Raw genomic sequence first — 25,795 nt, 5'->3', positions numbered from 1 at the left:
TACAAGATTTAATCGTGGAGAAGTTGCAGAGTCCAGAACACGCCGCCGTGTTGTGGAACTGCCTGCCAGTTGGTGCCGGCGCCACGCCGCACAAGGGAAAGTCCCAGAGGCCTCCTCCGGCCAATCGGTGGGGTTGACCGACCAGGCAATAATTAGTCATCCGCCTCTATCTTCCCCACGTTTTTGTCTCGTGAATTCATCCTTAGCCATATCTAAACAACTTCTGGGATATCTTGAACTCATGACTTATTCCCTCTTTCAAGCCATACTATAGAATCTGTCCCACCGTGTGCAGAGGGATTGTCACTGCTATCTCTTTCCAAAACGCGAGTGACAGTGCTCAGGCCCAAGTTTGACTTCCCTGACATGGACAATCGTTTCGGTCACTGCCTACAGTACATACCTTTCACAAAAGGTTTTCATTCGGTGTATCTCTTACATTCTAGATTCTTTTTGACTTCCTGCATGCTATTTCGCCGCCGGTGAATATGTGTGTATGAAGTTCTAGATTAGTCTGAAGGCTACCTTCTGCCTCAGGCAGTAAAGAATAACAGGTCTAGCATGCTACAGATCCCCCTTATTACATTGTTCTGAGCTCACCCTGAGCGAATGAGATGTACTTACCCAGCCTTCAAACCTGAGGTTGGCCCCACTGTTGCCAACTGATGCCGAGAAGTTGTTGGAATCGAACTGCGTCATCGACTCCGGATAAGGTTACATTTACCTTCGCGCCTTCTACCCGGACAACTGCCAGCAATACTTTGGTGCGCATGACGTTTGCCGTATCGGTAAAGCGTTGTCCTGCACTCTAAGACGGTCCTAGACATCTGCGTCTCATTATGAGTCTCTATGCAACATGATCATGTTTCGTGAGACAATCCCTTTATCATGCTGTTCTTTCAGCCGCCAGATGCTCCCACTGAGGTTTTCACTTAGCATACCCAGTCTTGCAAAATCAATGAGATGACTGCTACTTCAACGGAGACTTGTGCTTTGTGCAGGGTGTCGGCTCCCTGATTGTTCAAGCACTGTCTGGTGAATCCTCACTCCATCCATCGAAGTTCTATGACCTCGACTGGCTGATACTAACGCAATAAACCTAAATTACAGCTTAGTAGCCACCATGTCGGAAAAGAGATCAAGTAGCGAGTCAAGTGGCTCCTCTTCCCCAATCAGCTATCACAGCGTGCAGCATCAGGATGAAATTCATTCGGACCCGGACGATCGGCGCAATGCAAGCTCAGACAGTGACACTTCCCCGGGCAGCCCGCATTCTGCACAGGTTCATCGCGTTCACTTCGGGGCAGATAGAACGTTCTCGTATGGAGGCTGGCAGCCCGGGGTCGGCCCCCTAAGCCAGACATCATCTCATCTACGGCGTCGCTCGTCAGCACATCCATCCATAGACATCACGGAAGCACCTCGGAGACGGAATACACGGGCTGCAGCTGGTTATAGATGGGAACCGGAGGACCTTGAGGGATCACCATCTCGTGAATTCAACACAGCAGAAAAGCGATCAAAGAAGACACGCCTCAGAGCTTTTCGGGATACAGTCAAACAGAAGACCGCCCACTGGGCTGCTCGCCTGGGTCGCCCAACAGAAGGCGAGGATGACCTGCAACCGATCGACTACCGTCGTCGCAGCACGGATGTGCAAATCAATCAAGAGGCAGAGGTCAAGGATCAGATTACATGTAGCTCGGAAGCGCACCGCATCATCCGAGGCTTGACGCACGACGATACCGGGCGTCGCCGGAGCACTCGCCGCGAGTCAGCCTTGCATCATGCAATCGACATGCCTCCAGATGACACAGACGAACTTGGTGGAGCAACAGGCACTGAGAGCCAACCAACCGGCGGGATATTGTCGCACCTGCTACGCCTCAGCGGGGGTCTGGATCAGATCCAAAAATCGACTCGGGGACTCAACATGCCCTCGGGGATGTGGACTCCGTTCGGTGGAAGCACCCCAGGGACCACCACTCCTCGCAAGGGAAAGCCGCGATGGTACAAGAAGCCGCCCAACATGTCCACATCCACCTTGGTTGGGGCCGCCAGTCATAGTGGCGCCAGCACCCCGATCTCGAACCAGCTTCTCGGCGTGGCCTCAAGGCGCCGCGACAAGCATTCTCGGCGGCGCAGCTTCCGACTGGAAGATGAGATCCAGGTGACTCTCCGCATCGCCGAGATCATCGCACGACAGCGGTACATCATGCAGCTGTGCAAAGCGCTGATGATGTTCGGGGCCCCGACTCATCGCTTGGAAGAATATATGCTGATGACCTCGAAAGTGCTGGAGATCGAGAGCCAGTACCTGTACGTCCCGGGATGCATGATCATGGCCTTCGATGACCCCAGCACCAGAACGACGGAAGTGAAGCTCGTTCGCGTGGTGCAAGGCGTGAACCTAGGCCGTCTCTCCGACACGCACAACGTGTATAAGAACGTCATTCACGACGTGATCGGCATCGAAGAGGCCACCGGCGAACTGGAGGAGCTCATGACGAAGAAGCCGCGGTTCAACAAATGGATAATCGTGTTTGTGTACGGGCTCGCCACGGCCATGGTGGGACCGTTCGCATTCAGCGCGCGGCCCATCGACATGCCCATCATCTTCTTCAACGGCTGCCTGCTCGGGGTCATGCAACATGTGATCGCGCCCCGCTCGGTGCTCTACAACAACGTCTTCGAAGTGACGGCCGCGGTGCTGACCTCCTTCCTGGCGCGAGCCTTCGGCAGCATCCATCGCCCGCACGGTGCGGGCCGGCTCTTCTGCTTCTCGGCCATCGCGCAGTCCTCGATCGCGCTCATCCTCCCCGGCTACACGGTGCTGTGCAGCAGTCTGGAGCTGCAATCACACCAGATCGTCGCCGGGTCCATCCGGATGGTCTACGCGATCATCTACTCGCTCTTCCTGGGCTACGGCGTCACCGTCGGCACGACGATCTACGGGCTGATCGACAAGACGGCGACCTCCAGCCTCAGCTGCCCCTCGGCTGGCGCCTTCAGAAACCCGTACCTCCAGCGCTTCCCCTTCGTCGCGCTCTTCTCGCTGTGCCTCCTCGTGGTCAACCAGGGCAAATGGAAGCAGGCCCCCGTGATGACCAGCATCTCCATGGCCGGCTACGTCACCAACTACTTCGTCTCCGCGCGCCTAGGCAACAACTCGCAGGTCGCCAACACGGTCGGCGCCTTCGTCGTCGGCGTCATCGGCAACCTCTACAGCCGCCTCTGGCACGGCCACGCCGCCGCCGCCGTCCTCCCGGCCATCTTCGTGCTGGTCCCCTCCGGCCTCGCCGCCACCGGCAGCCTCATCACCGGCGTCGACACGGCCGACCAGATCCGCTCCAACGTCACCAAGAACCATACTACCACCACCTCGTCATCGCAGAATTCTCAATCCTCGAATATCTTGGGGTTCGGAATGATTCAGGTCGCGATCGGCATCACGGTCGGGTTGTTCGTCGCCGCGTTGGTGGTGTATCCGTTTGGAAAGCGGCGCAGTGGGCTGTTTAGCTTTTAGGGAGGAGGAGCTCAGGTTCTGGGGATGGCACTGGTTGCTGTTTTATGAACTATCGAATGGTAAGCTTACATTAGTGAGTATCGGACATATCCAGGAGATCCACCAGCACAGGAAGTCAGAGAGAAAGAAGTGACAACACCTCCAGCTATCACAATCCGTATCGCAATTAAGACTGCATCCTGCACCACAAAGTATAGTAATCATACAACGCCGCCAAAAGAGGAATACAAGAGGTCTCAATGACACTCACTGGGAGGTCAGATCAAATTACGTACAGTAGAGCAACTTCACCTCCAAGCTCAATCGCATACAATCCAGGCTGATGGTATGCCCCAAAACTCCAAGCGATCCTGCTATGTATGAGTAGTAGCGTACTCCACCCCCCCGCCGCCCCCGGGGCTGGAATTCCCTCCTCAACCCCACGCAAATCCGCTTTATCCAGGATCCTACGCCTTCCCCATGAAAAGTGATTAACCAAGGAGAAGAAGACCTTAGTACCGATCAAGATACACATTATAACTCAACCTATATAGAAGGAAACCAGAATGGAGTCTCGCTCATGCTCATGCTCATGCTCATGCCAATGTTCACGCTCGCGCTCAAGCAAGCACATCAACCAAGACATCCCACCGAAAGAAAGTAAGTGAACCGGCACCCTTCCTTCCTCACTCGACTCGAGTCGAGATCAACCGAATTCGACTCAACTCGAGATGAAACAGATCATTAAACTAAAAGTCCCAGACTTCACTTCGACCTCACGATCCACAATTCGAGTCCAAAGCTAGCCAAACCCAGCATCGCACCAGGTCAACATCACATCACATCGCATTATCTCATCATCGCTCAACAATGCACACACGAATATATATGCTATGCTCAACAAGCACAAAACAACAAGCAGGTATTCGCTTCCGCTGATTTTCTATACAAATGGACATGCAGAAAGACGACACACACCCAGTCTATGGGTGATTTTGATTGCATATTCGGATTCTGTCCCAATGGCGCAAAGAACCAAGAAGGAAAGGGGTTCAATCGTTCTTCCAAATCGTATAACCCACCATCTCAAGGAGATACCGTTCGCGACCGATCATCACCTGTCGGGCTTCGGTCTGCAAGAAGAGTTGACACATTTCCAGCATGCGGGGTCGATCTTCTACGTCGCTCAGATGGCGGAGATCGGTCAACGTGACGGTGATCTCCGAGAAGGATGGGTTGGTCGCTAACCGGAAGACGCGGTGACGGAAGTCCTTGGGGACGGCGGAGTTGGTGGCGAGCCAGTCGCAGAGGCAGTCGAACAGGTGGTTGTTGACGATGAAGAGCAAGAGGGAGTCGAGGGAGGTCCAGTCTACGTCTTCCAGGACGAGGGTGGAGGGGAGGACGGGCATGAGGGCGGTTTGAAGGCTGATTACGGAGGAGAGGGCGTCGAGAAGTAGGCGATCTTCTTCCTTTTCCTCTTCGTCGGGGTTGAGGGTGGGGCCTTGTTCGGTTTTGTGGTCGGGAACTGGGATTGTCGGCTTGGGGTAACCCAGTTGCGGACTGCTGCTGTTGCTGTTGCTGTTGCTGCTGCTGGCTGGGTTGTAGGGAGACTCGGGGACTAGGATGCCCCAGTGGAGGGGAGAGTCGGGGGCGACGATGGGACGGTCGTAGCCGAGTTGACCGCGCCAGAAGCGGTTGCAGGCTACCTCCAACAGCATGCACGGGATGAGGACAACGTAGCCCTCCCAGAGACGGGAGGTCATCATCGAGGCGCCACCGGCGATGAGGCCGGTCCACCCGGACGCGACGGCGTGCCACTTGAAGCATTGGAAGCGACGCTGGAGTCGGTCGCGGAACGGGGCGAGCATGGCTCCCGACCGGGAGCACGCGCGCTCGTAGCTGTGAAAGCGCCAGACCAGATAGGCTGACCAGATGGCATTGATGATGCCGTAGATGGCCGCGAAGGAGTTGCCGACGTACCCCGAGAGCAGGTTGCTGATGAAGTAAACGTGTCGGTCGGAACCCCAGATAGCCATGATGGTGCCCGTGCCGACCAGAAGGCCGCCGATCCCGAGGAACACGTCCATGACGATGCGATCGACCAGTTCGGTGCCCAGTTCGCGGTGGCTGACCCCCAGACGGCGGTCGATGAAACGGAGTGTGGTGGCATCCGGTGCGGGACATTCGAGGTGCTGGGCCTGTAGGGATTTGAGGTACGTGCGCTCTCGTTGGAGGATCCGGACGTTCTGCCAGCTGAGCACACTGTCGCGGACGGCAAACCCGCTGATCAACAGTGCGAGAGGGCCTCCGATCGCCATGAAGATAATGGCGTATAACGGGACGGGGACATCGTTCCAAACATTAGCGGCAAAGTCACCCGCATTGGCGAACTCCAGGAACCCCACGCTCGCCAGCAGACTGTTGCGGTACCACAATGGATTGATAACGTGAAGTTTTCGTCGTTGCCGTAAGAGGGTGACCGAGGCTGGAGGTAGAGAGCCCGTCTCATGCTCTTCGTGATACAGGACCTTATCGGAGACGATCGGGGGGAGGGTGTCCTGCGAGGGGCGCATCGGGGGCAGCGAGACCTGAGGAGACGGAGCCCCTCCAGCCGGCGGTGGAGGAACAGCCCTGGAGAGAGAGGGAGAGGGAAAGGAAGGAAGGGGAATAAGAGAGAGAGGACGCCAGGGATGGCATATAGAAGAAGGGGGAAATTATAGGAGATGTGGGTGGTCGGGGGAAATGAAGATGCTGGACGGGAAAGAGGAGAGAAAGAAGGAAAACGAAAGAGAAGTTGGAACTTGGCAGAGAAGCTGGAAAGAGAGACGCGCAACAAACCAGCGGGCAAGAATGGAGTCCGGAATGTCGGTTGGCCAGCTGATTGGCTGGTCGCCTGGGAGTATCCGCACTTGGCATGCCTTATAGGGCTGACGCTTGTTCAACCCACGAGCTCCAAAAACTCAATGAGTGCTGTTTAGCTTTCATCAATTGTCACAATCATGCGATCAGATAATCCAGATCAATGGCGTTTTCCATCTGAGAAATATTCCAGGGGTCCAAGTAGTGGTGGTTCAAAATCAGGTCCGATGGAGAGGGGAAAAGCCAAAGGGAACTAAGTAGGCACCCGTGCAGATTGCAGCCTGCCACTTCAAAGGTGCCCATGCACAGTAAGGTAGTAGGTACTTCCCCCCTAACATACTTCTCTACACTACAAAGATAAGACTCATTCATCACAAAAAACAAAAACAAAGAGGAAGTTCATCATTTACAACGAGGGGACTAAGAAATACAATACAACGCCTATGCTCCCTTGGCCAGCTTGGTCGGCCCAGTTCTCGACCCGTCCATCGTGGTGTTCAACGCCTTGATCATGCGTACACCAGCATCAGCAGCCTCCTGAGGTGCCCAGGACCAGAATTGGCGTCCATGGTGCAGACCATCATGTCCCGGCTGCAAAAGCCCCTCCTTACTGGTGCTCACATCGGTGCCGGTGGTGTACACACTGACCTTGTCCTCAAACCGGACCCGCGGCTTGCCCCGCGGGGAAACATTGCCTGACGTGGCCTCGAGGTAGCGCTTGCGCATGCCGTACCGCTTGGCCTCTGCCCGCTTGAGGGTTACAGAGCTAATCCTTTCCATGCCAGTCTGAACCACAAACCGGACGCCAAGGTACGCCCACTCAGCCAGAAGCAGGGTTAGCAGGAAGGAGGAGAATTGTACCCCTTCCATACTATTACGATATAGATAAACGACCGCGGCCGTGGAAAGAGTTCCTAGCCAGGCAAGCACTTCCAGTCCCTGCAGAGACGGGCCGATCGAGTCCGCCCGAATTGGCGGGGGTCGCTGGCACTCCAAACTGAGCTTGAAGAAGTCGCCTCGCAGCTCTAGCCAGTTGTTGGCTAAGAATCCGAGCGGCACTAAGGGCCAGGCCACTCCAAACAGGGCCAGATATCCAAACTGCACACACATCTCCAAAGTATCGTCATGGACGTTGTATTCGTCCGCTTCCACCTCATCGCGCACACGCGCAAGGAATGCCGCCTCTTCGGGTGCATCGACAAGTAATAAATCTGTCCGCTGGGAATGGCGACGAGGCATGCGAGCGGCATCGCGACCGTCGCGATAGGTGCGCCACTTGTGCATTAGCGTCTGCTTGACGTAGGGAAGCACAATCTCCTCGCCAAAATTGAGTAATTGGGCGGTTGCAGACAAGTAGATCACCTCTTGCTGAAGGCGGGCCGGATCAATGTGAATCTCCTTGGCCAGATTGGCAGACATGAGGCCATAAGTGCGAAAGACATCCAGATAAGGGACCAGCTTCGTGCCAAATGGCACGTAAACAAATGCAGTCAGCAAGGTAGGCAGGAAGGCGGTGATGAAATGCATGACAAAGGTCTTGGAAGTCTGGGCGACATCGTACTGGTCCTGCGTGCGGTAATTTTCGTAGTCGGTCAACTGCTTGGCGAACTCGGTGAGCGTATTGGTGATCCACGGCAGCGAGAGGGAGAACAAGATGGTTGGAAGAAACTCCAGGTAGCCCTTAAAGGGACCGGTATATATCTCGGAGACCAATACCTCGGAAGCGAATGACAAGATGATCAAAGTGCCCAAGGCTAGAGCAGCTACGGTCGCAAAGGGGATAAGTAGCAGCTGCCTGAGGAACTGCTTTTGCGTCGAAAACACCTTCACTGTCTCCCCTGTAACGGGGTTTTGGACTTCCTTATCCCACACCCATTCCGGTCGATTGACCTTGAGAATTCCGACATCCCGAACATTCCACCGTAGGCTCAAATCAATCTCGCGAGTCTTCCAGTACTCGACGAAGATAATACACCAGAGGCAGTTGACGAGAGCGCAAGTGATGGAATAAGGGCCCAGATAGAACCAGCAGAAAACGCCCCAAACGGCGGGGAAGACGAGAAAAGTGGAATAGCAGTGGATGAAGGCGAAATAAAAGGCGACCTAGTTTTTTTCAGCACATGTGATCAGTGTCTATGTGCGAGCGCGTGGAGGAAGTCCAAGTCCAAGTCCAACGAGGGGTGGATAAAAGAGTGCTTACCTTTTCACCAAACAGCGCCCGTATAGCGTCGAGATCTTCGGTAGTAATATTGAGCGTCTTACTCCATTTGCGCAAGAGTTCGGCATTAGCGGCGCGGTCCTGGAGAGGGATGGCAGCCTGAATATTCTTCCACTGGCCTATTTTGGGGGTGATTCCCGCCCCTCCCAAGTGTTTCTGCCAAGTCACCGCATGATAGACCGACCGGAGGGCTTCAGCGGCTGTCTCAGACTCAACCACCGTGTGATCGTCGCCTGCAGGGAACTCATGGATAATGCCATGTAACCAATCCTTGACTCTAAGCGATTGTTAGATTAGGGTCGGATGCGAGGGTGGGTGAGTGGGATGGGTGGGGTGCCCCAGGCTCAAAGAAAATACCGAGATTTGTAGACCATGTTCCCCAGGAGATCAGGGGGAACGCGAATGAAGACCAGCAGGGAGGGTCCGTAACCATGGCGAACCTGGACCTGCAGATGCGCCTCCTCCAAGTCGTGGATCAAAGTTCGAAACTCGGAAATGGCCTGCGAGATTTCTGCACCAGGAGGTGGCTGTGAGCCACCGTTGTTGTTGTTAATCATGGTTGTGGTTGAGGTACACTCCTTACCGAGATCTTCGAATGAGTAGTGGATGACCCAGTCGACGCCGAAATTATCCAGCTCGGCTTGGTCGACGGGCTCATGACCGGCAAAGAGCCCCATCTCGAGTTGATCGGAGGGGGTTGGAGGTCGTAACAGAGGAGAATGGACGAAAGGAAGATAAGATATCAAAGGAAGGGATGATGATATCGAGATTCGAAAGGATATCGATGGTGGGCGGGGGAGTCAAAGTAGCGAGTGGGATAGCCTCATCTCCGCGCGGCGGTGGGGGAGGCTCACGGATGCATCCACACTCCGTGTGTTTGGAGAAAGAAGGGGGGAGGGGGAATGGGGGCACCTGAAAAACAAGAGGAGCAAAATGGGAAATGGGGAAGCGAAGGGATGGGGGGGGAGGGGGAAAGAAGCAAGTGTGTGTAAGGAGAAAAGAACTAAAGAGACTAAGAAAGAATATGAAGTGGGTGGTGGGTAGCCTTTGGATATTTAGCACTAAACCATGACTGTGGATTAATAAGTGATTTTGAACAGGACAGAGTTGAAAAACGATGAGAAATGAGAGTGACTTGATGATAAAAATAATAATAATACCGAGTAAACCAACCGCCAAGGTCAGCCAGTACTAGCCTCAGCCCTACAAGGCAATGTGGCCAATGGTTCCGCCCCTGCCACTTTTCTCAGCGCTACGCAGGGCTGCACTCTACAGTCTACTTACTTACCTATACCTATAGGTACAGTACGAGTACTCTAGCCAGCCAAGGTTCCAATCCTCATCTACTCCATTGATCCACTCAGATAATTCTGCATACTAGGTAGATTTTGTCTTCACTCCACGCTTCGAGTTTATCTGGAATCGACGCAATGCGACCGCAAGGAAAGAGGTAAGAGTGGCTCAGTTGTTCTGGAAGGAATTCCTGCTGCCTGTGTCAAACCGCCGTGATCCGGTACTGTTAGTAAGTTACTAACTTGTACTACGGGTCACTGTAAACTGGAACTCCTTGCGTCATCCCGAAACAGCATTGATAGAACCACTAGACCAAAAGTAGATAGCTGAGTGTGGCGCCACATGGGGCAACAGCCATCACCACCCAATGAAAACTTCATTTGGTGTCGATAATGCAGCCACCTTGCAGGCATCCATTATTACGATACAAGGTCATTACCACTGCATCGCGGCAGTCCAACCTCCAATTTCTTTAGTTCCAATCATCCCATCTCTGGAAACTTCCTTCCACTCCGACCGCGGTCCGCGGATCCCTCACTCATCATCCAATTTGGACCTCTGGGTGGTTCAACAGGCATATTCATTTCCAATCCATGATCGTTATCGAACCCTGCAACTGCACATCATCCAGCAAAGCTTTTTCTTCCTGCGCCGGATGGGCCTCCCGGGCAACCTTGAGACCTTGAGTTGATGTCTATAAATGCTTAACTATCACCGTCTTGTTGGATCGACACCACACCATCAACCCGCGATCGCATCACTTCTGCTTCACTCTCCCCACCAAACACTTGGCTACCTCAACCATCAGCGATTTAATTCTCCTCCTCGCCGTCGATCTTCTCTACATCCCTGCTTGCCACTATCGCTAGACCACCAACTTGTGGAATAATAATTAGCGCTTATCATCTGTTGACCAAAATTCCCCGTATCCATGCTCGCCGCCACTCTCGACCTAATGGCTCGTCGATTCTTTCCGGGCCAGAATGCTGCCTTCGGGCTGAGTGTCTTCCTCTTTACATTCATGTTCTTGCCCACCTTGGTTGTCTTGCTCGCCGTCATTGTCTTCTTTCTTTTCTACTTTCCACGGCTTCGGAAGCCGATCCACGATTAAGGGACAATGCTATACAATCAGCCCACCAGCCCCGTGGGACCAACATGCGATACGAAGCCCCGAGATAATGATTATAACTATTCAGACTTTGTTACTCGAAAATGCTACCTCATATAAGAGGAGACGACTAATTGCGACCGTTAAGATGGAGACGGGCACGACGATCAACTGAACTCCACCTTCAATGCCAACCATCAACGATATTTCAGTCTTGGATCGATCAGGCTAGACAAATTTCACTTTCGTCGCCCAACGATTATGCTGCACCAACCCAGGTGCACATTAGATCATGTGCATAATGGACTTGACATGATCGACCACTCATTTGACATGCAGACAGTTACCATCGAATGCAAGCGGACCCGTGTCGACCAAGCATGTAAGCTCCACGGGAGTTTTCCTTGTTGGAGATACCTCGTTTTGAATTGCATGCCGTGATTGAAGACTATTGTGATGATTGCGGCACTATATGTCGATTCCAACGGCGCCTCCATGACCAGAGAGGCCACACACTAAGCTGTCAGGCCAAGCATAGTGCCCCGTCTTGGTACAGGACTGTGCAGTACTATACATTGGCACATGCACGAGCAGCATACCGCACATATCCATCCGCTGCGAAGATCTATCTCCAGCTCATGAGATTAAGTCAAACAAGAAAGACGAATAGCAGATATAAATTGTAATGGGTAATTGACCGACAGACCAGTCGCTTCGACTCAAAGAGGACAAAGCAATCTGCAGAGTGTATGCGAAATGAATTTCTTTTACAGCATCCAAGGTCTCAAAACCTTTAGTTTTTGATTAATTTATCTTCATGAAAATGAAATATTGAGTTGATTGATCAACCAGTAGCGGAGAGATTCCGGTAGATCCTCTTTGCTCTGCTCATGCGCCACCACTTTGAAGTAAAACCATATCCCAGCTTCCATATCGTGTCCTCCAGACACTGTACAGTACCTGTTTACTTCTATGTCTATTCAAGCTCCCTGGATTGGCTACCTCATACCCCTCTGATAATGAGCACGAGATAGCTGCATGAGTATATCAAAGAAGAAAGAGCATTGTCAGTCCAGCAGTGACATCCTACTTCCATCGTGATTCTTTCTCCGAGGTCCAAGCGGTACTTGGTTTTCCGCCCAGAAGAACACAAATGGCAGGTCTGTCCACCTTCCAAGTTGGCCCGCTCCAACACCTCGCGCCGCTTCCATCCTCCACCTCCTACCATCTTACCAGCTGCATTGTCCTGTACATCGGCCTGTTTCATCTCAGTATCCTTTCATCTCATCTACGTCTTGTTCTTGGCACTGGACACTGTACAGATCTGACCCCAGCAATATCGGAATTGACGAACCCCAAACCCACAAGTGTCGGCCGATGTTCCTGTGCCAACTTTGGGTACACCCCAAGCCATCCTCGGAAACCTACACAGACCTACAGCTTTTCATCTTCTGTTACCCTGATGGATGAAGGACACGCCGATCCTTGATCTGTCGTCACAGCGTCTCCGAAGAACGGAGTGCTAGGAGTTGTCTTGCGAAATGCTAAAGGGTGCACTAGATGTGATCAGCTCGCAAATGCTATGATGCAGCGGTCTGTTTTCCAGTGGTTAGCCTCTTCGCTTGCGAGCTGTCTAAACAAGGAGGTAGTCATTGTGTCCCTCCGCTCACCGACGCCGCATCGATGGAGATGTACCACCTGAGGTGTATTTCCAGCAAACCTCGTCCCCACTCATAAAGCCGACTCGGTTTCTGTGAGAAGTCGCCTTCTTATACAAACAGACACTTAGTTGCGCAGCAAAAACTCCTGCTTGAGCGATCTCTGAAACACTGCCAACGAGGCGGGGTCGGGGCCTGAGGACTGGGAGCCTTGCAAAGCTGTTTATTCATGCATTCAACAATTCCAAAGGAGACAGGTTTGACCTGAAACCAAACTGGCTCAACTAGAACCAGATTTGGTATTCTGAGAATGATAAGAGTTTCTTATCATCATGGACAACACTCCCGCAGGATTATGTGAGACAGTTTTTGGACAATGAAACAATGCTACTGAAATAACCTTGAACAACGACGGCACAGAACTTCCACACTGAAGGATCATTCACGAACTCGAGCTACACCAAGCAGATCGAGATCGGATCGCCGAAACCTTATCTGAAAAAGCCGGGATGAGAATCGATCTAATCATGCCTTCAGGATGACTTAATGGATTAACAGCGCATGAATTCTCCGCGACCGAGCATTGACGTCATCGACTCACCTCCTAGATATACATCTCGTCAAGACCGATGCATTTCTTGATGAGCGACCTTCATCTGATTACCTTCTCAAAACCTAGTATAGGCCTTCAAAATGGCTCAGAATGATAACAGTAAGAAGAGAGTGGTGGTCATCGGCGCCGGGGCCGCCGGTATGGTAAGAATCTCCGCATCCCTGTCTCCATCATCATCACTATCACCATCACCGCAGCCCAACACACCCACGCTAACACCTCACTGAAACCCCAAAAGTCCTGCGCCTCCACCCTGGCCAACCACCCCGACAAATTTGACATTACCCTCATCGACAGCGCCCCGCAGACCGGCGGCCAAGCGACCACAATCCCCCTAGACGCCGCAAAGCATGGCGGCGCGACCTGGCTCAACGACGGGGTGCAAGGCGGTTCCCCAATCTTCCGCCACACCTTCCACTTCTTCAAGAAGTACGGCTACGAGCCGCACCCCGTGCAGCTGCAGGTCTCCTTCGGCAAAGGGCGAGACAGCTTCTTCACCAACGTGTTCCCCAGCCCGCTGGTGGACACCTACTCAGCGGAGATCAGCAAGCTGGGCCGCGTGCTGCGCTGGATCAAGCGGCTGATGCCGATCCTGGGCCTGATGCCCATCAAGACGATGCTGCGGCTGTTTCGCTTCAGCACGGACTTCGGGCTCAAGATGGTGCTGCCGCTGATCGCGCTGTTCCTGGGGACGGGCAACCAGACCCCCAACGTGGCGTGCGTGCTGCTGGAGCGGCTGTTCGACGATCCGCAGATGCGCCTGTGGGACTACGACGAGGACATGCTGATGCAGAACCGGCCGCAGATGTACACCTTCCCCAACCTGGGGGAGTTCTACCATGACTGGAAGGGGGATCTGGCGGCGAAAGGGGTGCGGGTGCTCCTGGAGACGGAGGCCGATGTGTTGCAACGAAAGAATAAACAAGTCAAGCTGCGCCTCCGGTCGGTGAAAGACGGGCAGCAGGAGCGCCCCAACGAGGCCGGCAAGGGGACGGTGGAGGACTTCGACGAGCTCATCCTGTGCTGCCCCGCCGATGAGGCGCTGTCGATGCTGGGCGCGCACGCGACCTGGCGCGAGCGGTACGTGCTGAACGGCGTCAAGTTCTTCAACGACCTGACCATCACGCACACCGACTCCGAGTACTTCAACAGCCTGTTCGAGACCCGCTACAAGGAGGAGCTCTGCGGCAAGGCCAGCTCCGAGACCCGCCAGGAGCAGATCGCCTTCGCGCAGCAGATGCCGCCGCGCTGCCGCACGGACGGCTGGGAGGGTTTCGCCCCCATGTACTTCACCCACTCCTTCGACTCGGACCCGGACAAGATCGAGATGGGCTTCGACTGCACCCACTACCAGCATCAGTTCCGGGAGGCGATCGGCGAGGACGCCCTGCCGCCCGAGCCCGAGCGCCACGTCTACCAGACCATCTTCCTGAACGAGGACCACAAACACCTGTGGACGTGGGAGGGGATCGACAAGGACAAGATCATCGGCGAGAAGTGGTGGCATCAGTTCGGTCACCGCTGGCAGCATTACCTGCGCGTCGTGCCGGGGATGATGTTCATCAACGGGAAGAATAATACATTGTATGCCGGGGCGTGGACCATGGTGGTATGTTTTTTTGTTGCTGATAGGCTTAGAGTTTTCGAAGGAAGCTGACCGATTCACTAGAATATGCACGAGATCGCATGCATCTCCGGAATGGCAGCGGCCTACCGATTAGGTGCGGTGTACGAGCCGTTCGACGACTTCGCTGAGGATGTCTTCTCCAAGTACCTACTTGTCAGTCACGGCGTGAGATACAAGCGGAGGACATGAACACAATCCATCAAAAAAATATCGTTACATTAATTCATAGTCAAGGCATTAATCTGATTCCATTCAGCATTGAGGATCTTCACAAGACGTATCGAAAATCCTCAATCTCCAAATCCGTCCGGTTGGACAGCCCCAGCGTCAACTCCTCAGTCTCCGTCATCTGGGCCGGAGGGCCGTACGAGCGATCTCGTCGCTGATTCTCAAAGACGTAATACACCAGCAGACAGATGAGGAAAAAGGCCCCGAAGGCCAGCCCCGATATGGCGGCTTTCATGCCGGTCTATGTGATGTGTTAGTCAGTTCCTCTGCAAACCGAGTACGTGCACAATCTGGATGAGGAAGGGAACGGTAGGATAATGTAAACGCACCGGATAATGAGGCTCCTCCGACGAGAGGAAGAACTGCGGCCCGACGATGTTGCCCACACAGTAGGCGATGAACAGCAGCGCGCTCGTGGTGCTCCGCTTCGTGAACCCGGCGACGTTGGAGCTGATGATACTCAGGGAGAGCGGGATGTTGACGGCGAAGACGGCGCCCAGGGACAGCCCCACGAGGCGGCCGACTTGGTTCGCGTCGTCGAGGCGCCAGACCAGGACCATGCCAATCAGCGAGGTGACCGTGTTCAGTATCATCATCAGGATCCGCGTGCTGGGGACGAAGGTCGCCACGCTGGCGGTCAGGCACAGGAAGACGATCTGCGCGGCGCCCAGGGGCATCTGCATCAGGAGGGAGCGGATTTGGGAGAAGCCGAATCCGTTGATGATGATCGAGGAGAACTGTGTGGTGCGGTGCTGGTGTTAGCTTGCGGGAAGGGTGTTGTGGGGGAAAAGGGGAAGCGAGGAAGGGTATGCACATACACTGGTGACGCCACCGTTGCAGAGGTTTACGCAGAAGGTGTATAGCACGAGAAACCAGGTCTGCGGATCGCGAACCGCCAGCCATGCTTGGTGCCATTGGAAGGAGCCCTCATCGGCGACACCGGTTTTGTTCGTGAGGGTCCGTTGCACGGCAATGAGTCGTTGCGGTTTGGTGAGGAAGATGGCTTTCTTGGGGGAGTCAGGCAACAGGACGATAAGGAAGAAAGAGATGAAGGCGGTGATGGCGCCGAGGACGAGGAAGAGGAGCTGCCAGCTGGCGATGGAGTGGACTTTGATGTTGCCGATGCCGTAGGCGACGACGCCGCCGATGACCGTGGCAATGCAGTTGCCCAGAAACCAGGCAGATTGCCTAGTATCGATATATCAGTCTTTGTAACGTCGTGCTACCTGACTTTCGGATGTTCATACCGAGCTGGCTGCTCATCACGCCGGTAGAACATGCCTGTAATGAGCGAGAAGCCTGGTGCAATGGCTGCTTCACCTACACCGAGGAAGAACCGAGCGGCCATCAACCCTCCAAAGTTTTTCACGGCCGCATGGCACATCAAGACACCACCCCAGAGGAGTCTAGCGATCCATCAGAAAAGAGTTGTAAAGGAGATCGGAGAAAGGAGGGGTAACGGACACTGAGACGCTGATGTACTTGGCAATCGGTAAGCGTACGATGAGGTAGGAACTGGGCCAACTCCAGGCGAAATATCCGAAATAGAAGATTGCAGACGTCCAAGTGTATTCTGTGCCTTCGAGATGCTGTACGGATTAGTACGGATCGATCACAACAAAAGAGTGGACATACCAGGTCTTGTCGAAGATTGAAGAGCGTGGCCTGGCTTAAAGCAAGCTTGTCCATATACTGCATCATGTAACAGACACCCATCAGCGGTATAAGCCTGGCTCTTGTTAACGAATGTGCTATTCAGAGGGCCATAGCAACAACCTACACAAGATCCAGCTTGCGCAGAACCTGTCGCTCCTGCTGCGGCGTAGCCTCGAACTCCAGCATTTGTCCCAGGTCGACATCTCGAGGCAGCATCTTGTCTTCCAACTTCACCCCCTCCAACCCCAGGTTTTCCTCCTGAGGTTGGCTTGTAGGCTTTTTCTCCATGGCGTCACAGTCTGTGGGTAGTGAAATGGGGATGACCGAGAGAACCACGGCATGCTGACACAGGCGTCTCTCGCCCAGACTTATATACTCGGCCTGTCATTGTGATACTCACGCCGCCACCAGAAAGTTAATCTGCGCTAGATAGAGAAATCTCTTCCGCAGTAGATGTCAGCTACGTCCTCGTAAAGCTATCCCTTTGGCACGGGATCAACATTGCTGCTGCTCAGATAGCATAATCTATAGCTCAGACCCCTCTCCAGCTGCCCTCTTGTGGGCTCGATCGTCAGTCGCTTTCAGATCCAGTCAGGGAACGACGGGGAAAACTCGTGGGTCAAGCAGGCACACCCCAGGGCCCGGCGCCGAATTCGGCTGCCTTCTGGGACAGCCATTAGGGCTCGGTCGGCAGTTGGACCAATTGCCGGGAGTGGCTCGGCAATTGTACCAATCCGCAGGTAATCCTGGGGCAAAGAGTCTCCACTCAATAGATTACTCGGTGCCATCTAGCGCGAAAGGAATTGCATTTCCTTTCCAACCTGCTTCCACCGCCCCTCCACAGTCCCCGATCCCATGCGGAGAAATGAAGGACAAGGCGCGTGGCACACCAAGTCACCAACCTTCTGGTTCGCAAACCGGTCTATCATCCCCGCCCAGGCTCCACTCGGCTACTGTTATCTGCCGAGGCCACCTGATAGACTCGATTGGGTAGGTATACGCCATGCGGCTTATCCTGCATATCTAGACCCTGGTGATGATATTGATAGCGCAATCATTTGTCAATGGCTCCAGATTATCTCTTTGACCAAGAACAAACCCCGATAGCGGGAAACCTTGAGTTTCCCGAAAATGCGGGGTGGAAGCGAGACAGCCGACGTCAGACTTTCCGGATGATGGCACCCAGCCAATCTTATCACGATAAACTATCTCAAGCATCGTCGTATTGCGCGGGGCTTAATGATATCAGCCGAGGCTACGGCTGGATTGCATTGATTGTTGGTTGTGGTTTGTAAGATTGAGGGGTTGGCGTAGCAAGAGTGGCGCAGATAGCAAATAGGATATATGAACTGCCGTCTTCAGCATCCGGGGTGCAAAGAAGACACTAAAACACCAACCAAACATTCGAAATGGCTATCCTGCAATCATCACCAACAGCAGAGGAAGTGAAGGCAGCTGTCGATGCTACACTAGCATCTTTGCAAGGCCCTCTTCGTGAGCTCAATCGCACGGTACGTACGGGCATGACTCCATATTGTCATTATCCTCCCGGACTTAGACCTTGACAGATCTGGTCCAATCCAGAGACGGCATACGAAGAACATCGTGCGCATGATGTAATTTGCGATTTCCTTGAGAAGCAAGGTTTCACCGTAACTCGCCACGCATACGGACTAGAAACCTCATTTGAGGCGATCAGCGGGTCCGGAGGGCGGCTGATCAACTTCAATGCAGAGTATGATGCTTTGCCAGGTATCGGTCATGCTTGCGGCCACAACCTCATCACTACTAGTAGTGTCGCGGCATTTCTTGCCCTGTCCGCCGTGTTGAAGCAGTATGGTCTACCGGGACGGACACAATTGTTGGGTACTCCGGCCGAAGAAAATGGCGGAGGAAAAGCCAAATTGATAGACGCAGGAGCGTATAAAACTGTTGATGTGTCTCTGATGGCGTAAGTCTCTCCCTTTGGTGCCTTGACGGCTTCATCCCACTGACCCATCTAGTCATGCAGGCCCCCGGGAGCTCTTCCCAGGTGTTGTGGCGGATGGTGTGGGAGGTGTTCGGATGAACGCGCGGAAAGAGATTCATTGTACCTTCCGAGGCAAGAGTGCCCATGCAGGAGGTAATCCCTGGGAGGGAGTCAACGCACTAGATGCTTTGGTGGCCTCGTACAACAATGTGGCCGTTCTACGCCAACAGATGTACCCGGACGAGCGGGTCCATGTTGCCTTTCTGGACACACCAAAAGTGGCGAATGTGATTCCAGCTTTAACCAGAGCGTACTGGCAGGTGCGAAGTCCGACCTTGAAAGGATTGAATGCCTTGATGGGCAAAGTGCGGAACTGCATCGAGGCTGGGGCAATGGCCACCGGTTGTGAAGTGGACATCCTGGAGTAAGGTCATGTCTTTCCTGGGGGTTGAAAACATGTTGACAGTGGTAGGAATGAACTCTACACGGATATCAAGATTAACGACACCTTATGCGACCGATACCAAGCGCACATGGGCCGCTATGGACGAAATGTATTGGCACAGCATGAGAAGGTCTTAACAGGGTCATCGGACATTGGTTGGTCGTGAATGCTCAATGCAACGTCTGATGCTGACCGGAACGCAGGAAATGTCAGTTATCTTGTGCCAACACTTCACACGATGTTTGGGATTACCGATGAGCCAGGCTCATTTCCTCACCATCCCAGCTTTGCTGCTGCGGCGGGCACGGATACGGCTCACGAAGAGGCTGTGATTGTGGGGAAGTCGCTGGCACTGATCGCGTGGGATATGTTGACAGACGACGAACTATTTGCAGTGGCGCAGCAACAGTGGCGGCAGGCTGTGGAGGAATAGTTGTGGCGAGAACAATAGTGGCAGTGATGGCAGATAAAGGGGCGCGGGGGGGGAGAGAAGGAATCACTCCATGTTGGTGGTGATCGACTGTAGTGCTTGTCGTTTCAATGAATCAATATCTCGGTTGATAGAGTCCTCGTCATTGACAGGAGAGGCTAGCGAGTCAAGTGAAACATCCGGAAGGCTATAGTCGTATAGTTATATGACTGACAAGTATAGACAGCGGGAGCGGGCCTGTTGGGTCTGGGTTGTGGGGAGGAGATGCTGGAGATGAATTCTTCCATGGAACCAATTCTTCAGCTGCCCCCCGACCAAGAAAATAGTTCCACTCCACTTACCTCATGCTTTTCCAGCCTTCTTTTGCTTGCTCGAGTCGAGGGAAGGGGACACCGCTGACTAAGCCTCCCTTCCCCGGTTTCGCTTCTTCTTCTTCTTTGATTTTTTCCCTGACATTCCGGACTGACTTTCTCTCTTGTGCCTTAACCGATCGGAAAAAGTAACAAGAACAAGAAACAAGCTCATCGTTTCCGATCTGCTCCCCTGGGCTTCTTCTAATCACCCCCCCGATCTAACTGATGCCTACCGGTTGATCGGTTCATCTCATCACTGAGTGGACCTTTTGTGCCATTCCATGTCGGGTCGGAACGCGCCTCGCTCGAAGAATGGTATGCGGCATCTGCCGACTCTTCCCTGCTAACCGAACGAACTAACAAATGACCTCGCTTCACAGGCTGCAGCACCTGCCGCCGTCGCAAAGTGAAATGTGGTGAGGAGCGTCCGGTGTGCAAGCGATGCTTTAATTTGCGTCTTACATGCGAGTGGGGGATTCCTGTTAAACGAGGAGGGAAAACCGGGGAGAATGCGCCCGTCCGTCATCTGCAGCCCCGGTGGCCGCCGCCCACCCGCAGCGATCCGATCACCACCACAACCACCGCTAATGTCGCTCCAACGACTACTGCGATAACCCCTAGCTCTCCTACGCTAATTACTGCGTCTGCGCCTGTTACTCCTATTGGGACAACAGTTGGCATCCTTAATGCCCACTATGCCAACACGTTGGCCTCTTTGTGGCCCTCGGCCCCCGGATGTGCCCCGGATTTCTCCCCGGCTTCCCCGGACGGCTTCCTCCCCACGAGTTGGCCGGTATATCACCCGGCCTATACTCAGACGCCCCCCCTCTATCCTTCATTGTCGGGTACTGATTTTCCCTGCTCTAACGCGTTGGTACTAACCGAACATGATCGGAAATACTTCCAGTACTTCCCCTCCTCTTCCGTCGTTTTCTACTATATGAAGAACTGGCAGTGGAGCAGCTTCTGCTACCTCTACCAGGGGCCTGCGCGCGTCAGCAGAGTGGTTATGCGCATGATTCTGGCGCTGTCGGCGAGTGACATGTACCGCAATGGTCTGGTCGTGCGCTCTCCAGGACGCCCCACGGCGGAAGACCACGGCCGCTTCCACTATGGCATGGCCGTAAAGGAGTTTCGGCAGATGTTGGAGACTCCCAAACCTCAGGTTTCACTTGCTGAGATGGAAATGATATTCGCGACAATGTTTCTCATGGTCGCCTACGAATGGCAATTCGGTCATTGTCTGCGTCATCTACAGCTGCATCTCCAAGGAGTACGATCCCTGCTCGAAACACACCCAGAACTGTTTGAGTCCAAGGACTTCGACGAGGTGATGCTGTCAATGGATGCAGATCCCCCAGTTGGGGACGTATCTTCTCGTGTGTCGTTCATTCCCGAACAATTTCTTCTGTGGATCATGTAAGTTCCTTCTATCCGTGCTCTCATACTCTCTGCTAATTCTGAATTTCTCCCAGATACGTCGACATCAACCGGCGAGTTCTCGCGACAACAAATGATTCACTGACAGATTACGTGCTCAACTCCAACAAACCAGCTTTACACCCAGACCAACTTCACCGAAGCGCACGTCTTTGGAGTCGTTGCTTTTGGGGCAAGCAGTACCCCGACCAAGAAATCGCCGATGATATGGAAAACTACCGGGGCTTAGAGCTGATTCACACTGGCTTCATACTGTGGCACAAGGCCTGGAAATGTCTAGGCGATCCTGCAGATTCGGCATACACAGCCGATACGTTATACACCGAGATTCTCTCTGTGCGCGATGTAAGTCTCCCACTGTCTCTGCATTGCTTCTTTTCTAAACCCAGACAGCGTTTCTCCGACCTTCTCGTTACCGCTAAAATCTCCGGGGCCGGCTCCACCCGCCGTACGTTAAACACAATTTATATGGCTGTTAGCAACTTCTACGCGCTCATTCTCTTTCACCGCCGTCTACTCAGCTCCAGCCAGGCCCCAGCTGCACTCCACCGCCAGGCTCTGACGGGGATCCTCGAAAACACACACAAGCAATACGCCGTGGACCCCCGTCTCCTACGTCGATTACACTGGCCCTTGTTGATGGCACTAATTGAGACGGAGGATCCGATTCAGCGCGACTGGCTGCGCCAGCGCTTGATCGAATTGCGTGGATTTCACTCAGAGTATCTTTGGGTCAACCAGATCGCAGAAGAGGTGCTAGCTCGCCAGGAAGCGAGTCCTGCGGAGGGGATTGATTTGGGGGAATTGCTGCGCAATCTCCACGCCTAGTTCTTCTTTACTCCTTATCATTCCGATATATGTTACTCATTGTAATAACTAAACCATAAATCTTATCTCTTCATTATATTCTATCTCACTCGGAATAGAATTCGCGCAAAACCCCCAAGTCAAATATCCGAGCCCGCTAATGCAATGAGTCGAACTAGTTGTTGTCCAGGAAATATGCGTCGTACGCAACTTCCCCCTTGGCGCGCGTCGCCCTCCCCACAATGACCCTATTGTTCATCCACCGGTACCGCTCATGCCCCGTCTCCAACTTGATATGCAAATGGAACCAGTATTGGTCGGGGTCAACCTGATCATCGCCTTCCATGAGAGCTTTCAAGACCTCCGGAGGACCGGAGCGGGTTCCCTCAGTCCTATATTGCAGTTCAGCATTAGCCATTCGACTCAGCCTGCCCAATTATTCTTAAGCAACCCCTTCTCCCACCCCCTCTCCATTCAAAACAGGCCTCTCGCACATCGTCGCCTTAGCAGCCCCGGCGAGATCACCCCAGGACTATGAACGCAACCTACCGAATATAGATAAACGCCCCATCATCACTCTTAATCACGTAGTTGGTATTCACATGCGTGGTTTGATCCTCCTCGACGAGCCTTTTTCCGCAGGTCAGCTTCCACAATCCACTCAACTCACCAATACTAGACAATTCTGTCGCGCAAACTGGGTTCGGGGGGGAGGGGGAAAGAGGGCCGGGCAAAAAGCATACATGAAATCCGCCCCGCCGGGGACGACCTCCCCATTGAGGAAATTGCCGCGCACGGTGCCGGATTTGATGGGGACGCAGCGGCGACGGCCGTAGGGGCCGTGGCCGATCTCCATGGGAGGGTCGACGGCGCAGCGGAGGGTGAAGAGGTGGGTGAGTTGTGGGGGTGGGGAGATGGGGGCCATCTTTTTTTGGGGTCGTTGGGTTGTTATCGGTAGCTTTTCGGGGAAGAATATTGCGGAGGTGAAGGGGCGGGAGGGGGGATTTATGCCCCTGGAGCTTGGTGAGGTAGATGTGCTACGTAGTTCAGGGCTGGGGTGGAGTCTGTGTGCCGTGGTGGTGGTGATGATGAAGTCAAGCATGGGTTCGGATGTCGGCAGTTGGGATCCACTGGCTTGCCTGGGTGGCTGGGTGTTTGGTCAAGGTGGGATAATGATTTTGTTCGAGTTTACTGTCGGTTCCTGGGTTTCTTACTGTGGTTTTTATTTTGAAGCCTACTTCATTGGTATGAGATAAAGCAATTGGTGTTATGGAAGTGGTGACATCATCTTGTATGACTTATCATTGGGGAGGGGGGTTATTGTGGTGTTGTGAGAGCTCTGGTTTTGGGATGCCCCCTATCGAATCCAGTTATCAAGTGCTTGTTGGGAGCGATTTCGACCGTGACAGTGCACATTAGAGCACTCCTCATGCTTGTAGATCACTCGCAGGTCTGAAGCGAGCATAAACATATAGAAAGACCAAGTTCTCATTAGAGAGCACCCCATAAACGCCTACCCAGATTGATTATGCACATATGCCGGTCAGCCCGATCTCTCGAAGACCGACCGGCTTCCTTTTTCCACCCGCGGAGAAAGCTGCCGCGCGACCCTTCGGGCCAGACAGCGTCCCCCGGCCCGGCGACACGAAAAGACATCAAGACGCTTGTTGTAAAGTCCAAGACTCGCGCGGTGAGGTATAATACGATAAGATGACCCGTTTCCAATCTTCCCCGCTCTGTTCCGACCACCAATTGCTATTCCCCAGTAGAAGCCATGAGCCCGAGACAGCCGGTCGAAGTTCAAGTCCGCAGGTTGGGTCCCATGCCGCTTGGGAAGTGATCCGAACGACCACTCAGCAACCAATCCCCGAAGAAAGGAAATCGCTTAGGCGCCACCGACAAGGACGTTGTTGACGGGGATGTGGACTGCATTCGTTCATTAGCTATAGTCTCTGGTGTTGACAATGTCCGACGGGGCCGCAACACTCGGAAGGCGACACATACTCAGCTTGACAATGTATCCGATGAATCCCATGATGAGAAAACCAGTGCCAACAGCCTGGCTGATCTTGATGAATTCGCGCTTGTCGGCTGTGTTGCGCATTAGCCAAATGCTTTCAAGAAAGAGTCACGGAGGTGAGAGGTCACGAGGGAGCAGGAGACTCACGCTTCTGGCTGCGGTTGACGAATTGCATACCCTCGCGGAGGAACTCGCGAGGCACGTTGAGAAGTTCTTGGACCTGGTCGGACATGGTGACTGTGTGAGGAGGATGATTTGGGGGGTGGTGGTGCAATGAGTGGAAAGGGTGGATTGAGGACAGAATGTTGGATGGGGTGGAACGCGAATGGGCCAGCTGTGCTCTTCGGGGATGCGAACTAGTCGGAGGAATTGCCCCCGTTCAGGAGCCGGATTATGGTTGAGCCGAGATGATGGCCACGTATCACCTGATCGAGATAATTACTCATAGCTTGGCATCTGTGGCTGCTGCGGCCCATGTACTTCCTGTGGCTAGTGGGTTTGTGGCCGATGTCGTTATTCACACAATGCTTTAGTCGAGACAAATGATTTATGTCCCAGTCAAAGTTCTGCCCGATGGATGGTGTCGCCGATCAGAAGATCTATATCATGTGCTCTAAGCATCAGTGCTGAGTTGCAATTCTATCCTGGTACCATCTCTCGCATGTTCTCTCCTCTTTCGGGCCAGTCTTTGCGATGATCGCCCTCCTCCCAGTTGGAGTTGGATACAAGCAGGACTGAGTAGCTTGTGCATTATAAGAGGCTTTCAAGCTAAGACCATCCCCGCACTATGCCATCCATCCGAGACAAACTTCTTGATAGTCATGCGATAGAACACCACCTACAATGGAAACATATACTACAAATGCCTTCTGGCTGAGACTGGGATAGCATGCGTACTAAGCACTAACCGCAACATTATTACCTGTTTGGGTATAGATGGTTCGGAACCCCTATCTATAGAAGACCACTGCAGCCACTCCGCAAATAGAATTTTTTTTGTATATTCTTACTGCAGCAGTTATTATTTTTCTGAAAATTTTTTGGAAATTTTCAAATTATATAATCGATTCAGCTTCTTTTTATATAAGAATATTTAGAATTTTTAAAGACTAAAAATATTATTATTAAAATTTTTTATTAGAAAAATTTTTTTATTCTTTTTTATTAAAGTTATTAAAAAATTTTATATATATATAATACTTCTACTTATAATTTTGCCGGCAGATTTCTTATTTGCTGAGTGGCTATAATGGTCTTCCGTAGGAGATCACATCCTAGCAGCCTTACTCCGTACTCCATAGTCCTTGTAATTGCTAACAACACCCAGGCCACAGTCCAGTCCAGTCCCAGCAAAAGAATACCGAGTACTCAGTACATCACCGAGTATGCCCACCAACGCCACAGCCCGCACAGAGAATATCGTCATTCATCGAACCCGATCCCGATCATCGATCGCCCATCTCGATCCCGTGTCGGATTCTCGATCGACCACGCCATATTCCTTTGTCTTCTTGTGCTGTGCTATGCTATCCCTGCTGACTTGGAGGTGGATGTTCAATCACACTG

The 25,795-nt window shown here is 53.0% G+C and overlaps 9 protein-coding genes across 9 annotated transcripts; 4 read left to right on the top strand and 5 right to left on the bottom strand.

Moving 5' to 3' along the window:
* Nucleotides 1-1,123: 1,123 nt before the first annotated feature.
* BO72DRAFT_471583 (threonine/serine exporter family protein) lies at nucleotides 1,124-3,526 on the top strand (the record flags this gene model as incomplete). Its single annotated transcript, XM_040947095.1, has 1 exon — nucleotides 1,124-3,526. The coding sequence occupies one exon, from the start codon at nucleotides 1,124-1,126 to the stop codon at nucleotides 3,524-3,526; it is 2,403 nt and encodes an 800-aa protein (XP_040797482.1).
* Nucleotides 3,527-4,076: 550 nt separating this feature from the next.
* BO72DRAFT_451654 (uncharacterized protein) lies at nucleotides 4,077-6,339 on the bottom strand. Its single transcript, XM_040945541.1, has one exon. The coding sequence runs from the start codon at nucleotides 6,076-6,078 to the stop codon at nucleotides 4,558-4,560; it is 1,521 nt and encodes a 506-aa protein (XP_040797481.1). The 5' UTR covers nucleotides 6,079-6,339; the 3' UTR covers nucleotides 4,077-4,557.
* Nucleotides 6,340-6,525: 186 nt separating this feature from the next.
* Nucleotides 6,526-9,553, bottom strand: BO72DRAFT_412387 (anoctamin family protein). The gene is made up of 4 exons (XM_040942480.1): nucleotides 9,166-9,553; nucleotides 8,940-9,093; nucleotides 8,565-8,859; nucleotides 6,526-8,467 (listed from the first exon to the last, which is right to left on the bottom strand). The coding sequence occupies exons 1-4, from the start codon at nucleotides 9,257-9,259 to the stop codon at nucleotides 6,806-6,808; spliced, it is 2,205 nt and encodes a 734-aa protein (XP_040797480.1). The 5' UTR covers nucleotides 9,260-9,553; the 3' UTR covers nucleotides 6,526-6,805.
* Nucleotides 9,554-13,209: 3,656 nt separating this feature from the next.
* Nucleotides 13,210-15,205, top strand: BO72DRAFT_234037 (putative flavin-containing amine oxidasedehydrogenase). Its single transcript, XM_040939876.1, has 3 exons — nucleotides 13,210-13,397; nucleotides 13,493-14,863; nucleotides 14,924-15,205. The coding sequence occupies exons 1-3, from the start codon at nucleotides 13,335-13,337 to the stop codon at nucleotides 15,068-15,070; spliced, it is 1,581 nt and encodes a 526-aa protein (XP_040797479.1). The 5' UTR covers nucleotides 13,210-13,334; the 3' UTR covers nucleotides 15,071-15,205.
* BO72DRAFT_471579 (MFS general substrate transporter) lies at nucleotides 15,150-16,981 on the bottom strand (the record flags this gene model as incomplete). The annotated part of the gene is made up of 7 exons (XM_040947094.1): nucleotides 15,150-15,350; nucleotides 15,439-15,846; nucleotides 15,928-16,297; nucleotides 16,357-16,515; nucleotides 16,574-16,698; nucleotides 16,745-16,838; nucleotides 16,890-16,981. The coding sequence occupies 7 exons, from the start codon at nucleotides 16,979-16,981 to the stop codon at nucleotides 15,150-15,152; spliced, it is 1,449 nt and encodes a 482-aa protein (XP_040797478.1).
* Nucleotides 16,982-18,174: 1,193 nt separating this feature from the next.
* Nucleotides 18,175-19,667, top strand: BO72DRAFT_480182 (M20 family metallopeptidase; the record flags this gene model as incomplete). The annotated part of the gene is made up of 5 exons (XM_040947614.1): nucleotides 18,175-18,276; nucleotides 18,334-18,716; nucleotides 18,769-19,158; nucleotides 19,207-19,334; nucleotides 19,383-19,667. 5 exons carry the CDS (start codon nucleotides 18,175-18,177, stop codon nucleotides 19,610-19,612), a joined length of 1,233 nt encoding a protein of 410 aa, XP_040797477.1. The 3' UTR covers nucleotides 19,613-19,667.
* Nucleotides 19,668-19,744: 77 nt separating this feature from the next.
* On the top strand, nucleotides 19,745-22,286 carry BO72DRAFT_451649 (Zn(II)2Cys6 transcription factor). Its single transcript, XM_040945540.1, has 4 exons — nucleotides 19,745-20,277; nucleotides 20,343-21,381; nucleotides 21,438-21,747; nucleotides 21,796-22,286. The coding sequence occupies exons 1-4, from the start codon at nucleotides 20,244-20,246 to the stop codon at nucleotides 22,228-22,230; spliced, it is 1,818 nt and encodes a 605-aa protein (XP_040797476.1). The 5' UTR covers nucleotides 19,745-20,243; the 3' UTR covers nucleotides 22,231-22,286.
* Nucleotides 22,287-22,384: 98 nt separating this feature from the next.
* Nucleotides 22,385-23,134, bottom strand: BO72DRAFT_386998 (DUF3237 domain-containing protein; the record flags this gene model as incomplete). Its single annotated transcript, XM_040941662.1, has 3 exons — nucleotides 22,385-22,601; nucleotides 22,759-22,839; nucleotides 22,953-23,134. The coding sequence occupies 3 exons, from the start codon at nucleotides 23,132-23,134 to the stop codon at nucleotides 22,385-22,387; spliced, it is 480 nt and encodes a 159-aa protein (XP_040797475.1).
* Nucleotides 23,135-24,094: 960 nt separating this feature from the next.
* Nucleotides 24,095-24,461, bottom strand: BO72DRAFT_387022 (translocon subunit SSS1; the record flags this gene model as incomplete). The annotated part of the gene is made up of 3 exons (XM_040941665.1): nucleotides 24,095-24,135; nucleotides 24,214-24,300; nucleotides 24,377-24,461. 3 exons carry the CDS (start codon nucleotides 24,459-24,461, stop codon nucleotides 24,095-24,097), a joined length of 213 nt encoding a protein of 70 aa, XP_040797474.1.
* Nucleotides 24,462-25,795: the final 1,334 nt, after the last annotated feature.

The sequence above is a fragment of the Aspergillus fijiensis genome (genome assembly GCF_003184825.1).
Source record: "Aspergillus fijiensis CBS 313.89 unplaced genomic scaffold BO72scaffold_59, whole genome shotgun sequence".
NCBI lineage: Eukaryota > Fungi > Ascomycota > Eurotiomycetes > Eurotiales > Aspergillaceae > Aspergillus > Aspergillus fijiensis.
This window is presented reverse-complemented; position numbering and strand designations above follow the sequence as displayed.